Here is a 14,926-nt window from a genome sequence, read left to right on the forward strand (position 1 = left end):
TATTGAGCCAACTCTCAATCCAAAATGGCGACAACAAAACGACGGAAGTCGTAGCAGGGAGTTGGGCAGGGGCTGGATGGACAAAAGTTAGTATTCATTGTGGCCGTATTAATGCATTTTTTCATTTAATTTCAGTTTATTCAGCTATAAAAAGCTAACATTCATTGTCCAGGGATTCAGCATCATGAAAACACCACAGGCACAACCCTTTTTGTTTCCCAGAAATGAACACATGAACTCAGCCCATATTAGTATATAAATCGAAAAAAACACATTTAATCATGTTATATTTGCAGCAAATTTAGTTGTGCCCAAAACAAGAGCGAGACTTAAAGACTGTTGTTGTTGTTGTTGTTGTCATTCCAGTGGTTCCATAACTTCCAGTACAACAGTGCGAGTTCCTGTCATCACCAGTCTGGAGACTGTCCTGTAGTCCAGGTGGAGAACACACTGTCCATTCACCTGGCACACAAACTGCCGCACCTAAAGAAAATGGTGTGAGGTATGTAGGTCTTATTTTTGTCACAGATTCAAATATGCGCAGTTTTCAAACTCCTTTGAGGTTATGATAGCATTTTCTCTCTCTGTAACATATATCTAACCTTTACTCCGGCAGCTGCTGCAGGGCTTCCAGGGTCAACAGCCTGCACATAACAGGGAGCCATGCCTCTGACAACAAAGCCCCAGCCCAGGGCGTCTCCTATCACCTGTGATGGCAGGAGGGTGAGATACATCACACATTCTGTAGAAATTAAATGGAATCCGTGTAGTTTAGTTGACTTGGTGAGATACAACTTTATTTGTGCAGATGGAAAAATAATCTCTCCAAGAATGTGTCTTGCTTCTAATGTGAACTATGAGGGGGCTAAGTATGTTACTGCTTTGTTTACAGTGGACAATAGAAGAGAATGGTTTCATGTTGATGTCACAAAACCTTTAAAGGCGTATTTTAGTTTTGTTCCTTACTGGCATCACAGATAAATGCTTTAATTATCCCCTGTTAGACGTTGGGGGACTGTTGTTCAGGTTACACTGAATTAATGCTGTTAAGATGACATAAATGTAAGCTCTTAGTTAGCCAAGGTTCAGTCATTACAGTAACTCACCGTCAACACTCTCTTGATGAAGGGTGCACCAGGTGCTAGCAGCTCTTCACATGTAAAATTTCTTCTGAGTACTGTAAAATCATCAATAGATTTCAGCATTCAGCATTTTCCAGTTTTGGACAATGAAACACAAGCAAGCCTCAATATACCAAATACTTTGTCTTTAAAGACATTTTGAAACATCTGTCACATGAGTGTTAATTCCACACTTGCCTGATTTAGGATTACATCTCACCGCTGAGGTTGAAGACAGCTGGATAAGAGGTGGAAATCCAGCGGAGAGCAGCTGCAGGGAATTCAAGCTGCCCCGACGCCCACTGGTAACCTGTTTCAGGTCTTTACTCAACCTCACTGTAATTTTAAGTGGTAAAATTATGATGCCATGGTTAGCATTCACAACTAAATGTATAAAGCACAAAAAGGGCAGAGAATTTTTTTTTTTTTTTTTTACCAGACTGGAAAGCACTTTTGCCTTGATGAGCTGGGCTTTTGCGCACAGCAAATGGGCTCTCAGGATGGGTGTCCTCTTGTGTCGACACTGCCACACCTTCCTCATTGTCTTGTTCACTTTCATTCAACAGTTCAGATAGGCGGCGGCGGCGGCGAAAATTAATGCAGAACTGATAGAGCAGTCCACTGTCAAAAAAATCATGCTTCTTTGCCACTAGTGGTGGGAATGGGAGAGAGAGAGAGAGAGAGAGAGCACAAAACAGTCGAAAACCTTTTAGAAACATTGGGGTTTTTCACAAAGAGTCGATGTATTTGCTTTAGATTGCAAAAGTCAGCCACTGACAGCCAGCTCATTCCTGGTGCCGTACATCAAAGGGCGAATGAGGATCTCCCCTCACCGTGCTGAATGATGCCATGCTCCTGCAATGCGCGGCACAGCTCCAGTCCCCTCCGTCGGCTCTCTGCCTCTCCGTTCTGAAGGAGCCAGTCAATCAGCTGACAGCCAGGAAAGGAGCGCTGATACGCAACACCGTGCTCCTCTCTTAGCTTCAGAATGGAGCTCTTGTCCCCTATGAGACTGGTGACACACGAGACACGAAAACACAGATGAAATGGGTCATAACATGCAAATTAAAAATATACTGGAAAGAGCACTTCAACAGACAGAAAAGCCCCAGGAAAAAAAAACAGAATATTAATCACATTGGTGTGTGTGTGTGTGTGTGTGTGTGTGTGTGTGTGTGCGATCAGGACTGTGATGGACAGTACACTTCAAGGTCAGCTGTTCCCACTCAAACAAGAGAATCCCAGGCCAGCACAAAACAAACAGCAGCTCTTACTGTTCATACAGTCGTTGTCCTCGCATGAAGATCTTCACCTCAGTATTGAAGGGAAATGTGCCATCATCCTTGCGGAAACGGTACAGCAGTTTTGCATCCTTGAACACTTGCCTCTTATCGCAGACTAAGAAAGCGCAACATACAGGTTCGTGTAAGTTTTGAAAAGAGTGAGTCTCTGAATAAAGGTACAATAATAATTGTTCCAGCTGTGCAAAAGGCTTTTGAATATCCCCTCGCTGAAACTGATGTTGTTGCTTCCTTCTTACCGTGGTGAACGATGTCGTGATCCATGAGGTGCTGCGTGAGGCAGGTGGCGGTTGCTCGATCCGGAGCTTCCTTATGGCTCACCAGCCAATCTATGAGTTCCTGTGCCACAAAGCAGTTTGGATACGTGCGCAGGTGGTAGCGCCGGTCCTTGATCAGTTTTCCATCGTGAAGCCTCAACCTTGAAATTAAATTCAAATTAGCCCTAATCCTGAACTTGAAACTTAAAATCAGGTCACGTCATATTTCCCCGTCTCTCTCCTCATACCTGAGTTGTTCTCCAGCAATCATGACTTCTCCTTTGTGTTGTCTGGCCATGGCTTTTCTCCTGACACTGCTTGTCCGCTCCATGTTTGTTACTCGTGGACTAGAAAGTAAGTGAGGCCAGCTCTTAGTTATGGCCCTTTGTGTTTACAAAATAGCCACTGAAACACAGAGAACCCCATTGCCATGTGGGAAAGATGTTGTGTATACAGAAAGAAAGAGAGACAAAGACATGGTACATTTCTGTCAGGATGCCGCAGACAGAAGGCATCCACTCAAATAAAACTGTCCAGTGTTGAAATTCATGTTGTTCTGGGACATCTTTGACTTTGTCCCTGTTGTCCAGTAGTCACATTTATTAGTATTTTGAGAGAAACAAATGAATGACTGTTGATATCCACATGAAGACCCTTTGCTTATTGCCTTCATGGTGCTCAGCCAGCCACGGTTAGTTAATGGAGGTAGTGATGCAGGCTGTGTTTTCTGACTGCCTTTGAATGAAACACAAAATAGATGAAACTCCTGAGTATTTGGGGTGTCTATGGATGTTCCAGCTTCCAAAAAAGACACGCCGCTATTAGCTAACTTGAATCAGGTCACACGAGGGTCGTCATATGGTTGTCTGGCCAGTGGCAGTGCTTGTCTTCTATGATGTGTGATTACTGCATCAGTTTTTCGTCGATGGGAACGCAGGTCATGTAAGGTGGGCCTTGGGATGTGAAGACGTCCGTGCTTCCAGCCTCTCAGGCTGCATATAAATCCTGCCTTCTTTAAAGGAATTGGCAGACCTAAACCCTATAAATTATGATTGGCCTCAACTTTAACTACATATAAAGTAGCACCATGATTGGTGGTTTTTTAGGTGGGTTGGCACACAAGATAAATATCAAATTAATGTCCATGTCCATGTAATTGTGTCCATTCATGGATGCAAATAAAGTGAAGCCTTGTTTCCAAGAGCTGTTGATTATAATTATTGATTATATTAGTATGTAGAAATTCAGTTTTTTTCTGCATGTGTTTTTGTGGAAATATGATCTTAGTGTCTGCTGGCAATGTTAGCATCCTATCATTAGCATAAGTTACACCACATACTGTGACCCTCCCTGCTGGCATGAATCCTAATATGTGTCCCTGAGCCATCCTTGCTCCGTCACTCTGTCTCCTCTTTTCCTTTATTCCCAGCTACTAAACCGGGCCAAAACAATGCCTCTGCATTCTCGGACAGCCTTTCTCTATTGGTTTTGGCTTGAGTCCTCGATCTTGTCAGCGAGGCTTTCTCTATCTTTGGAGTAAGCACTAGCTGAGAGGGTCACCTCAGGGCAGGAACGCCGCTTAACCCTTTCATATCCTGTGCAGTCGTGTCACCTCTGGACGCTGCTAGGGGTGACATCCGTGAAGTCAGACAGCAGATCCTGGAACATGCCAGAGGTTTTGATTGTGTAAGAGATGTTGCTGAGCTGTTTTCAGGGGGTTCATGATTTCTGGTTGGATGCTTTGCTGAAACAGCCACTTCTCTGGCTGTCAGGGCCGACCTACTGTGAAGTCAGTGAGTGTCGAAGGGCCCTCCCACAGATGTTTTGATCCCTGTATGCACATGTTCCATATGTGCACAATCCCACACGCTGAGAGAATGACCCAGAATCCATAACACTGTAACCTTCAAAACATGAAAATACACAGAACAGTGGAAGAAGCTGGAAGGGTCTGTGATATGATGATGATTTCTGTGATGGTTCAGACTTCAGAGCAGAGATGTTGACATTGGGACGTGTGCAGTGTGGACTCGTGGCCACAAGATGTCAGTATTCTCCTGTGTACTAACTGAGGAACACACCAACAACAATGGTGTCAAATGAATTGTCTTGCAGGCTCCTTTTTAGTTGTTTTACTGAAATTAGGTGGTCACGACAACATGTATAAATCGCCACAAATTCATGACATGAATATCAACCAAGTTAACGCTGAAAGAAGGTTCAAATATATGAATGTAGATTTGAAGTAGGCAAAAGGGATCCCGTATGTTTGGTACATTTGCTTGAAAAATAACAAAAGTGCTGCCTGGACAAGTGTGTGTGTAGGTATTTGACCGGGCCTTACACACACTGTGATACATCTAAACACTCCTGTGGGATAATAAATAGGCCTACATGTAAAATGGAAGACGGGCCAAACAATATAAACACATATCGCAGGAGATAATGTGCCGCTGTGCAGACATTTATACGGGATGGATCATCACGGTCAGCTTGTGGGGACAGACTCGTAGCAGCTTTTATGCAAATCGCCCTCTCCGGCGTGTTCTCATTGGAGAGGAGCGCGGAGGTGTAGTCTGGAAGGCGTGACATCATGCCAATGCAGCTTTATGAAGAAAGTGCGCTTCTCCTGAACAGGCAGAGGTGCGTCCAGTCCTCTGGCATCGGTGTACTTTCAGTGTGCGGCTGCTGAAGCCAGACGGGCTGCGCGGTGCGGAATCAGCAGTTCGAGTTTCAGAAGGTGGGAGGCTTTTGTGCGCACGCATGTGTTTTTCTCCTCTTCTGAGCTGAAATCAAAGTTTGGAATTACTGCTATTTTTTCTAAAGTAAGCGCGCGTTCACTGAACTGCATGAAATAGCTGTGGACATTTGGAGCTCTTTGAAGAGACCTGCTTGCCGTTTGATATGACCGCTGAAGCGCATTCACATTTGGGACTGCAGAAAACCTCCATGGATTTCGTCAGCGACTTCGACTTGATGAAGTTCGGCGTCAAGAAAGAGGCGATGCAGGGGATAGACCGCTCTTTCATCGGGCCGTGCAGCCAGCTCCAGAGACCAGACTCTGTTTGCTCCACCCCTGGCAGCACACCTTGCAACTCGGTACCCTCATCACCAAACCTCAACCCAAACGAGCAGAGAAATAACCCCGGGGGCGACCAGTTCTGGATACCCAACAACGGGGGTTACCCTCAGCAAATGTACCCTCAAGCTTTTGGCCTGACACCCGAGGACGCAATGGAGGCCCTAATCGGCGCCACAGCGCAGCAGGGACACCCATCTGCGCCCCACGGCCACCAGCCGCCGCCTTTCCAAGCTGAGTACGAAGGGTACGGCCACCTGAACGAGCCTGCCCAGCACTACCCGGGGCTCCCGGGGCACCCCGACATGCAAGGCATCCCCGGCAGCCACTGCCAAGACCCGTATCTCAAAGACGACATGGGGTGCGAGTCCCCTCAGTCGCCGGAGGCCCTGCAGGTCCTCGGCGCGCACCACCACCTCCAGCAGCAGCACAGCCGCCACGACAGGCGATCCAACGCCGAGAACCACTTCTCAGACGACCAGCTGGTGTCCATGTCCGTCAGGGAGCTCAATCGGCTCCTCAGAGGCCTCAGCAAGGACGAAGTGATGCGTCTGAAGCAGAAGCGCCGGACCCTGAAAAACAGAGGTTACGCACAGTCCTGCCGCTACAAGCGCGTCCAGCAGAAACACGTTTTGGAGCACGAAAAGACCAGCCTGGTGTCACAGGTCGAGCAGCTGAAACACGAACTCAGCAGACTGATCCGGGAGAGGGATGCGTACAAACTTAAATGTGAGAAACTGTCCGGCGCAAACTGTTACCACGAAACTGGGTCCACCAGTGACAATCCCTCCTCACCCGAGTACTTAATGTGAGTTTGCTAATTTCCTGCAGAACTGATTCTTTTCCATAGGGAGGCATCGTGTTGACAGCTCGCCTTGCTCTTTAACAAACAATCCCGTGGATTCTCCAAGTTTTAATTGACGTTGGACATAAGGATCAATCAAATAATTGTAATAGATACAACTAGGCAACAAGCTATGAATGAAAATTACAATGAAGCATGCATGCAGGACATGTATGAGATGTTTTTTTATTTTACACAGGCGTATCTGTATTTTGTCTGAAAGGAGATACTTGAAATCAGAGAATATTCCCTTTTCATTAATACACAACTTTAATCCTTCTGTTTCAGTTACTGCTCGGCCTTTTATTTTTTGTGATTTTGCTTTGCTTAGTTTTATAGCTCAAATGATATTTTGTGTTTGTGCTTTCTTAAAATAGAAACTATACTGGAAAGAAAGACGCTAGAAATGACATTTCCATTATTTTTATGAAGCCGATTCTGCTGGACAGACATGTTCCTTATTTGCTTCTCTTTTTAAGATAATATATAATTATGCAAATTGTTTTTCATTTACTATGTTTTTCATTTACTATGGATCAATAAACCTATTGTGACTTTTTAAAAGTGTGTCTCATCTGCTGATGGAATTACTATCCTACAAAACGAAGCTGTCCATACAGTGAAACATTTACCTCACATGCACAGTTTCATCACGGTATTGTAATTTGTTACACTTGTGAGAGCCAAACCAACATTTTTAATAATCAGACACGCACAATATACAAAGAATGAATCCATAAAAAGAGATACAGCCAACATAACATCGTTGTTCACTACATAGAGGTAGTCTTTCAGTCAGTATATAGCATAAATGTAAAAGTAAATTGACTACAAGAGTACAAGCACAAAAAACTATAAATGTCTACTCTACTGATTATAATATGACTATAAAAACGTAAAATACTCATAAATTCACAGTGTCAGTTTCAAGAAGTCATGTTACTTCGTCATCATGTTGTACGTGTTTTGTTAGGCAGCCAAAGGAAGGAGCGCAGTAATGGTCTCAGCACTGTGTATTTGTTGGTTTGGTGTTGAATGAGAGGACGAGTGGCTTTCTCTCCTTCCCTGACCTTTGCCCTCCGTGGAGTGCTGCTTCCTGTGGGACCCCGGCATGTGAAAACGCAGGGGGCTGACTGGCAGGGGCTGTGGGGCGCAGATAAAATGGAGTGGAAATCAGGCTTCCCCTCTGCTCTCTTCCTCAGACAAACAGATCACCTCTGCATTCATTAACAGAGGAAGAGAGAAACAACAACCGCGGTGTGTGCGCACACACACACACACACACACACACACACACACACACACACACACACAGACGGCCTGCTCCGAAGGAATTCTTTCACTTGAAATGTTTTTTTTTTGTTCAGCTCTGTTGCATTTTGAAATCCTCTAGCAAATTTCCTGAACACAGATAATTCTCAGTTCAGGACTACAATAATATTTGGATGACCGTAATAGTTCCAAGGCCGTTGTGATAATGTGCAGTAAGTGGTCACATTGTAAATTGAGTTTATAACCTCCATGTGCTGAAAACCTTCGAGTTTTGTCACTGTCAGAGGAAACTTTCTCACTATTCACCCTTTGTTAGGGTTCAGCTGAGCAGGTGGCTTAGTTAATGGCACCACCCTTTAACCTGGAAACCAGGTTCTCTTTTCATGTGTGACCCCCTGACAGTCTTGTATGTAAGAAACTGTATGTTACTTGGCAATAAACAGTTTCTGATTCTGATTCTGATTCTGATTGACCTCCCCCCTCTGTTGAGGGAAAGCAGCTCTAAAATCACACCACAGGTGCAAAAGCACTTTCCTTCAGAAAACAGGCCTAATCCCTGAAGGTCGGGCTTGCTGCACTGGGAGTGCGTGACGTAGATGAGCGCGTTTGTGAACTTCAAGGATGTAGCAGAAAATAACCAGATGGTTATGGCAATGAATAATGCTCCTCTATATTTTAATGTTATTGGGGAGGGCTCATTAATCAGTGGCTCTTATATACGGCATACGGCCGCGTTTACAGGCACGGTTTAATTTTAAAATGAGGTTCCTTCTATTTTAAAAGTGCACTCGTAAATATACGTTTTATCAGTGAACCTGCTCAGATGACAGAGAGTAAAACTCACCGTCGATCGTTACTGAAAAATGTTGTCATTAGATTAGTATAGTTACATTTTTGTCTCCAATAAATATAATTTTATATGTCTAAAATTTCCAAAAACCATACAGCATTTTTAGATTGAACTACCTTAAGTGCAAGTGTATATTTGCACATGCAATACTGGAGACAATTAAAGGTATCATGTATGTGTATACTTGCATGTATTTTACATTGCATACACTGATGTATTTTAGTAGGTGGGGTTTTTTCAAACAGTGTATTTCTTTGTGCAGTGTCGCATGTTTGCGGCCTTACATACATCGCATGTGGATTTCCAAGCAATGGCGGAATAATACAGTAGAAGTGTTTGTGGTACTGTGTGACAGTTTGCAGGGTGCCATTGTAGAAACGATTAGCCAGCTCTTTTCCCTCGCATGTGATAGGCTGGTGGGCCTGATGTGGGAGCCTCGCACTTCCCCCTCCCCCTCCTCCTCCTCCTCCTCCTCCTCCCCGCCACCAACACCCCGAGCCCACAGCGCCTGAGGCTGGCTACTGAGTCAGCAGGAGGGAAAGGTGTCTGCACGGCTGTGGCATCAGAACAAGAGAGAGAGCAAAATAGCTAGAGAAGGATAAAGAGCGGCGAAAACGCTTTAGAATAGACGTGCTTGCATTTTTTAAAAAACAGATGGAGAGAAGGAACTATTGCACGGAGAAAAAAAGTCAGAAGCGCATGATGAAGCAGGTTAAAGAGGAAGCATCATCATCTCCTAAATTATTTCAAAATCTCTCCTGCAGAGGCCTTTTTTATTTTATTACACAGTGGCAAATATGACAAGATAGAACAAGATAGGGGGGGGGGGGTTCGGTGAAAACACTCAAACGTGTCCATCAGAGTGAGCTAAACGCGATGCCAACCTCTTGGCTGAGTGCTGTGGGGTTTGCCAAGGCCTGGCTGCATCTCAGACAGCCGACACAGACAGAGGAATGCTGCAGATACTCACCATTGTGTGGGGAGAGGCAGAGGAATGCAGGCTGCCAGGCTACGTACACTGTCACCAATGAACACAGCCAGAGGCCTCGAGCCATGCGGGAAGGCCGGGGCCAGCAGACCCCCACAGTCACACATCACTCACCGCTTCCATCTGTGATATCATACCCATCTCCTCTGGACACTGTTGGTTTGGTCCAGCTTGACTGTCTAAACACCGAGTATCTTGCTGAAGAGCTCCTGACTGACTGTCACAGAAGCTTAGAGATTAGATACAAAATGGCCCGTCAAATAAGAATTAGTTGATCAGCTGAGCAAATATTCTTCTGTTTCAAACAAGCGCTCTTGATCAATCTGTGAATTCTGCATTCACAATAATGATTGTCATTCATCCACTGTGGCTAGATGTCAACTGACCAGACATTTGACCCCCAATAGCGAGCCCTTTCCAGCCTCAGCCAGTTCTTTCGCTGTTGTTTTGCAACACTAAAGGCTCACGCTGGTGATCGTCTGTAAGAGCGGCTTCACGTGAAGCACAGAGCAGAGATTGGGATGGAGGACAGGATGGACGAGGGGCTTCCTCTTTCACTTCCTATATGAGGGTCCAGTCAAGTGACTCTTTGTGAGAGTGTTAGGTTTGTATGTCGCAGGAAAACGCAGCTTCGGCGGCTGTGGTTTCCGCTCAGGATGTCCAGTCGTTTCTGCGCACGGTTGTGACACTGTGAATCATGCAGCGATCACACACGGACACAGACGTCTCCATGGACGTGGCACACAAACACACACGCAGACATGCGTATGCAAATACAGGCATTCATGTGTAGTACACTTTCTTGCTCTCTCGCACAGACACATGTATTTTTAATAAAATCATGTGATTGTGACAATTTCTTTTTGTCAGAAATGTCTCTTTTTGATTGCCTTAGCTCCTGATTGGACTATATAGGTTTTTTTTTTCCTGTTGCCACATCCTGAAAGATTTCACAGTAGTTATGATTGTACTACTGGTAATGACTAAAGTTATCACATGATGGGCTCTGCAGGCTCCAACAGAGTGGATTAATGTGTAGCCGCAGAACTACAATAAAGCTTGTCTTGCTATCTTATTGGCTGTAATAAGGAATCTGGCTTCCTGGGGACGTTGTGTTCAGCCTGTTTGTGCATGAACTCCTATGGATCTGATAGGAAGGCCCTCTGATAAAGCGCCTGTCACGTTCCAGTGAACGCCACTGAGAGAAGTGTGACAAAGTCCTGTCACATTACAGACCCTGGACTTTGGTTACAGAGCAAAGGATGCACCACTGTATGTAATGATTATACAGGTTCCTCCCAGCGTGACAGAAACATTATAAAACAGCCTGAGCCTGTTACCAGAGGTGAAAAACAGAGGGGTTTTAGTGGCACTCTCAACAGGGGTAAATGAACTGTGCTGTGATGTGAAAGTGACTTATCATTTCATATACATTCCAACAACTGCACCCTCAACATCTTGACTTTCTTTCCCATGATGGATACACAGCATATTCTCCTGTTTCATGAGTGACACTGCAGTTTTGCAGCATAAATAAGAGGCCAGAGAGTAGAGGAAGGATCTTTAAAGAGAACAGAAGAGTAGAAAAAAAGAAGAGATCTCTTTCTCTTTCATTCCCTGCAAGGATTTCCTGCTCTGTTTTATGGGGGTCATGCAGCTGGCAGGCGCCCTCCTGTTTCTGTCCATAATGATGACAGGCGTCCATTAGTGCACAGTAGAAACACGAGCCACAGAGGTTAACTCAGGCTCTTCCCCCCTGACAGCCTCTTCCCTTTCCACAGCCCCTCGGCCCCCCAGTATACTGCCTACCTATCTATAGGACAGATAATTGTGGCTCTCAGTTGCTGTTGGCAAAAGCTTCGCTGATTAAGGGTCAGCTCCTGCTCAGACACCAGCGTGTGCAACCTGGATCGCAGGTCCAGCCTTCTGAGACCATATTATGTTTTATATAACAAACTTGCATTTAGGAAAAGTAATGCGCTGCAGATGAGAAAATAAACAGTTAATGCTGCTGTCAGGAAATGAAAGAGATGAAAGCGTGTTCTTTGGTGGTTTTAAATGTGAGTGATTTGGTGTGTGTTGGAGATAATTTTATGTTTTTGGGATGATGTTACTCTGTGAGTTTAAATGAATGGTGGCCCAAAAAGTGAGAGCAGCAAAATAAATCCTATAGATGTATCAACAATGATCTTGATTGGGTTTAGTTGGGGCAAAAAATGCAATTTTGAGTTTGAATTTTCCTGATATACCGTTGGTTAAACATAGATTCAATCTAAAAGTGAGAAAAGTAGACATGAACAGATGACGGGATTTGAAATTGAAACTACAGTGCACATGCACTATTCAACAGCCTTCTTTCAAGTTCCTTCCTTCAAGTTTCTGTGGGTGTCTCTGACATGAGATTATGGCAGCGGTGTCATACGTTCTGGTAAAGTCTAACAGGCCTCTTTGGAATTGGGTGTGTCACTCTCCCACTAATGTGTCATGTTAACATCTCCCTTGTGTCATAACTCTTCCGCTATGTTTCTCAGAAGCACTATGATGAACTTAAAGCCATATTATTTTCCCTTTCAACTGAATTTAGTGCAGCCTTTATTCGTCTCTGCCTTCCACGCAGCTGGAGGACTTGGCAGAGCAGTGTTCACACGCCCATTCTTTGATTCCTTGGCCATCTTTGTCATCATGCTCGACGCTAAAGCTCCGCTACAACAACTGAGGAACAACCAAACTGTGTGCTGTGGTTGGACTGTCAGGGAGAGGAGCTTGTGATTGGCCAACACAGTGCTTATAAGGGATCTATTTAAGGGGTGTAGGCCTTTATACTACAGTGAACCCATGTACTTGTTTGCTCTTTTTGTGGTCAAGATACAGGAAGTACTTTGTTCTGGGATTTAACAGCAGAAAAAAATAAACCCTAACTTCTCAAAACGAATTAAATGAAAGGTTACAAGTAAACAACAAAGTTTATGGAGGGTGTGATTAGATTTCCCACTGAGTTCACTTGTAAGACAACCGTCGTTTGAAACTACCAGCAGTCACATAAATCTGTTTCTCATGTCTTGATATGGAAATAAAATTCTCATGGTTACTTGCCAATGACAAACTTTGACAAATGAAATACACACTACAAATTGTTATGTAAGTGCTATATTATTGATAATTTAGGAACTCAAACCTGCATTAACACATTTACACATTTTTTTTGGCTGACTGTAAATACAACAAGACAGTGAATAACCGTATTTCACAAAATGTCGAACTAGCAGTTGCTTATTTACATATTCAGCAGATACGGAGCCACATTGTCATTCATTTGGAGTCGTGTTTGTGCCCAGCTGGTGATCGTAAGTTCAATATTCACTCTTCTTTTAGCTCTGTTTTTGGTCTCTACCAACTCCTGAGGGAAATATCTGGCTCTATAGCTGTTAAATGCTCCACCATGTTCACTAGCATGTGAAAACAACTGCCTGCGGCATCTGGAAATGATACTGATGAGAGCAGCAAGACTGAACCAAAACAGAACCAAAGTTTCGGGCCTTAAAACCAAAACGATAAGCTGAAAGACGCTAAAAAGCTTTGTGGAGCTGAAGGGGAACTGCAGAGTTGGGCGATAATTCTCTGTTCGTCACTACGATCCAGTGATCCAGCTAAGGCACAGCAGGGCTTTGAGCTAAATGCTAAGGTCAGTATGCTAACATGCTCTCAATGACAATGTTAACATGTTGATTTTTGGCAAGTACATTGCTTACCATGTTCACTGCCTTGGCTTGGCAACAAATTAAAATTTCGACCACTGATGTTGCCGCTAGATGAAATGTCAGAGGATCATCAAAGTTTTTACAATTCATCCTGAGGGGGACATGAATGTCTGTACAAAACTTCAAGGCAATCCATCCCATAGATGTTGAGACATTTCATTCAAATAATGTCAACCTCATGGTGGCGATAGAGCAAAAGTCAGGGATCACCAAAGTCTTTTGGATTCATCCACTGAGGAGCATGAATATCTCTACAAATTTTCTTTCCATCCAATTATTATTGAAATATTTCAGTCTGGACCAAAATGTCTGCTTTGATGACTTCATCATCAAAATATCGATTAGAGCAGCTCCCAAAATGTTTTATTTTTGTGAAGGCTGTCCCAGAGATGTGTTTATTTTCGAGGCTTTGTGGTGACGTGGTGCTGGGTTGCATTGTATTGTGTCTCTTATTATTTATCATGAGATACAGCTGATCGTTAACTGACTTTCTGAAGTCTTTATAGCCTTTACAAGTCAAACAATAACTGGTATGAACGCACTGAAGTAAAACTGCAAATGACTAAAAAAAGCAGCCGCCCAGTGTCAGAGAGGAGAAAGTGAACTGTGTAAAGGAGCACACCGCCCACACGTGGCCGAGCAGTGGCCTGCAGCACTAACATGTCCAAGCTGTACAACAACACAAGTTGGTGGCCTCTGAGTTGTAACCCAACAGACTCTGACCTCAGCCTGCACATCAGGTGTTGAGAAACGTTCAACTGTCCAATTGTTGTGGGAACCCCCCTTCTGCCTGCCTCCCGTACGCTTACGCTGTCTTCTGGAGCGCAGATGAAATCTCAGACAAAATCAGACAAATGAGTCAAAACGATACCTATCAGACTGATAACATCAAAGCCCCAAAAGAAAAAAAAAAAATCTTAAAATGTGTCTCTGCCTCTGTGTTTTCTGCTTCTCTGCTTCTGGTGAGAAACATTTGGAATGAGTGTGTCAGCTTGAAGTCTCTTTTGTGCAGGCCAGGTCAAAAGGTCACTACAAGTCTGTGAGTGACAGCAGTAATGGTGAGTGGGGCTATATTTAAATCCCGGGGAGAGGAACAGCCTTGACTCATGTGTGGACCCTGTGCATCCTCTTTCCACACGCAAAAATTGAAACTGCTCTTCTTGTTAACTGAACTGCCAACGTCCATATGGCTTAATGACAATAATTATTTTAAGACTCTGATTGTGTAATCTATTGCTGAATTAGCAAACGCTGTCAAACCCAGCAACCCAGATCTAAATCTGTAAATGTATAAAAAGAGAAATGTCTATTTTGGACAATGTTCTCATGTCTCCTGATAAGTTAGTAAGTAGGTTGTACATTATTGGAAAGAGTATTGATCTGTGTGATAAAGCGACCCCTGTCTTTAAAGATTCTTTCCCAATGTCCTGCTGAGGAGTTCAGTTGCTTTGTTGTC

The 14,926-nt window shown here is 44.0% G+C and overlaps 2 protein-coding genes across 3 annotated transcripts; one reads left to right on the plus strand and one right to left on the minus strand.

The window, feature by feature from the left end:
* Positions 1-248: 248 nt before the first annotated feature.
* LOC139282398 (DEP domain-containing mTOR-interacting protein) lies at positions 249-3,016 on the minus strand. Of its 2 annotated transcripts, XM_070902085.1 has the most exons (9): positions 2,928-3,016; positions 2,662-2,840; positions 2,396-2,519; positions 1,955-2,133; positions 1,558-1,770; positions 1,320-1,457; positions 1,107-1,177; positions 603-707; positions 249-483 (listed from the first exon to the last, which is right to left on the minus strand). In XM_070902085.1, the coding sequence occupies exons 1-9, from the start codon at positions 3,008-3,010 to the stop codon at positions 358-360; spliced, it is 1,218 nt and encodes a 405-aa protein (XP_070758186.1). In that variant the 5' UTR covers positions 3,011-3,016; the 3' UTR covers positions 249-357. The 2 variants fall into 2 exon arrangements, with proteins under 2 accessions (XP_070758186.1, XP_070758185.1); XM_070902084.1 differs by lacking the exon at positions 249-483 and having other exon boundaries at positions 688-742; positions 2,928-3,011.
* A 2,322-nt stretch (positions 3,017-5,338) lies between these two features.
* Positions 5,339-7,166, plus strand: mafbb (v-maf avian musculoaponeurotic fibrosarcoma oncogene homolog Bb). Its single transcript, XM_070902086.1, has one exon. It carries the CDS (start codon positions 5,584-5,586, stop codon positions 6,568-6,570), a length of 987 nt encoding a protein of 328 aa, XP_070758187.1. The 5' UTR covers positions 5,339-5,583; the 3' UTR covers positions 6,571-7,166.
* Positions 7,167-14,926: the final 7,760 nt, after the last annotated feature.

This window comes from Enoplosus armatus, chromosome 3 (genome assembly GCF_043641665.1).
Source record: "Enoplosus armatus isolate fEnoArm2 chromosome 3, fEnoArm2.hap1, whole genome shotgun sequence".
Taxonomy (NCBI): Eukaryota; Metazoa; Chordata; class Actinopteri; order Centrarchiformes; family Enoplosidae; genus Enoplosus; species Enoplosus armatus.

What these genes read in the sequence shown, in the direction of transcription:
- LOC139282398 (XM_070902085.1), bottom strand. Translation starts at nt 3,010, where the DNA reads ATGGAGCGGACAAGCAGTGTCAGGAGAAAAGCCATGGCCAGACAACAC. An exon ending in ATTGCTGGAGAACAACTCAG is followed by an intron (nt 2,841 to 2,927) that starts GTATGAGGAGAG and finishes TTTAATTTCAAG; the next exon opens with GTTGAGGCTTCACGATGGAA. An exon ending in GCATGGCATCATTCAGCACG is followed by an intron (nt 1,771 to 1,954) that starts GTGAGGGGAGAT and finishes TCCCACCACTAG; the next exon opens with TGGCAAAGAAGCATGATTTT.
- mafbb (XM_070902086.1), top strand. Translation starts at nt 5,584, where the DNA reads ATGACCGCTGAAGCGCATTCACATTTGGGACTGCAGAAAACCTCCATG.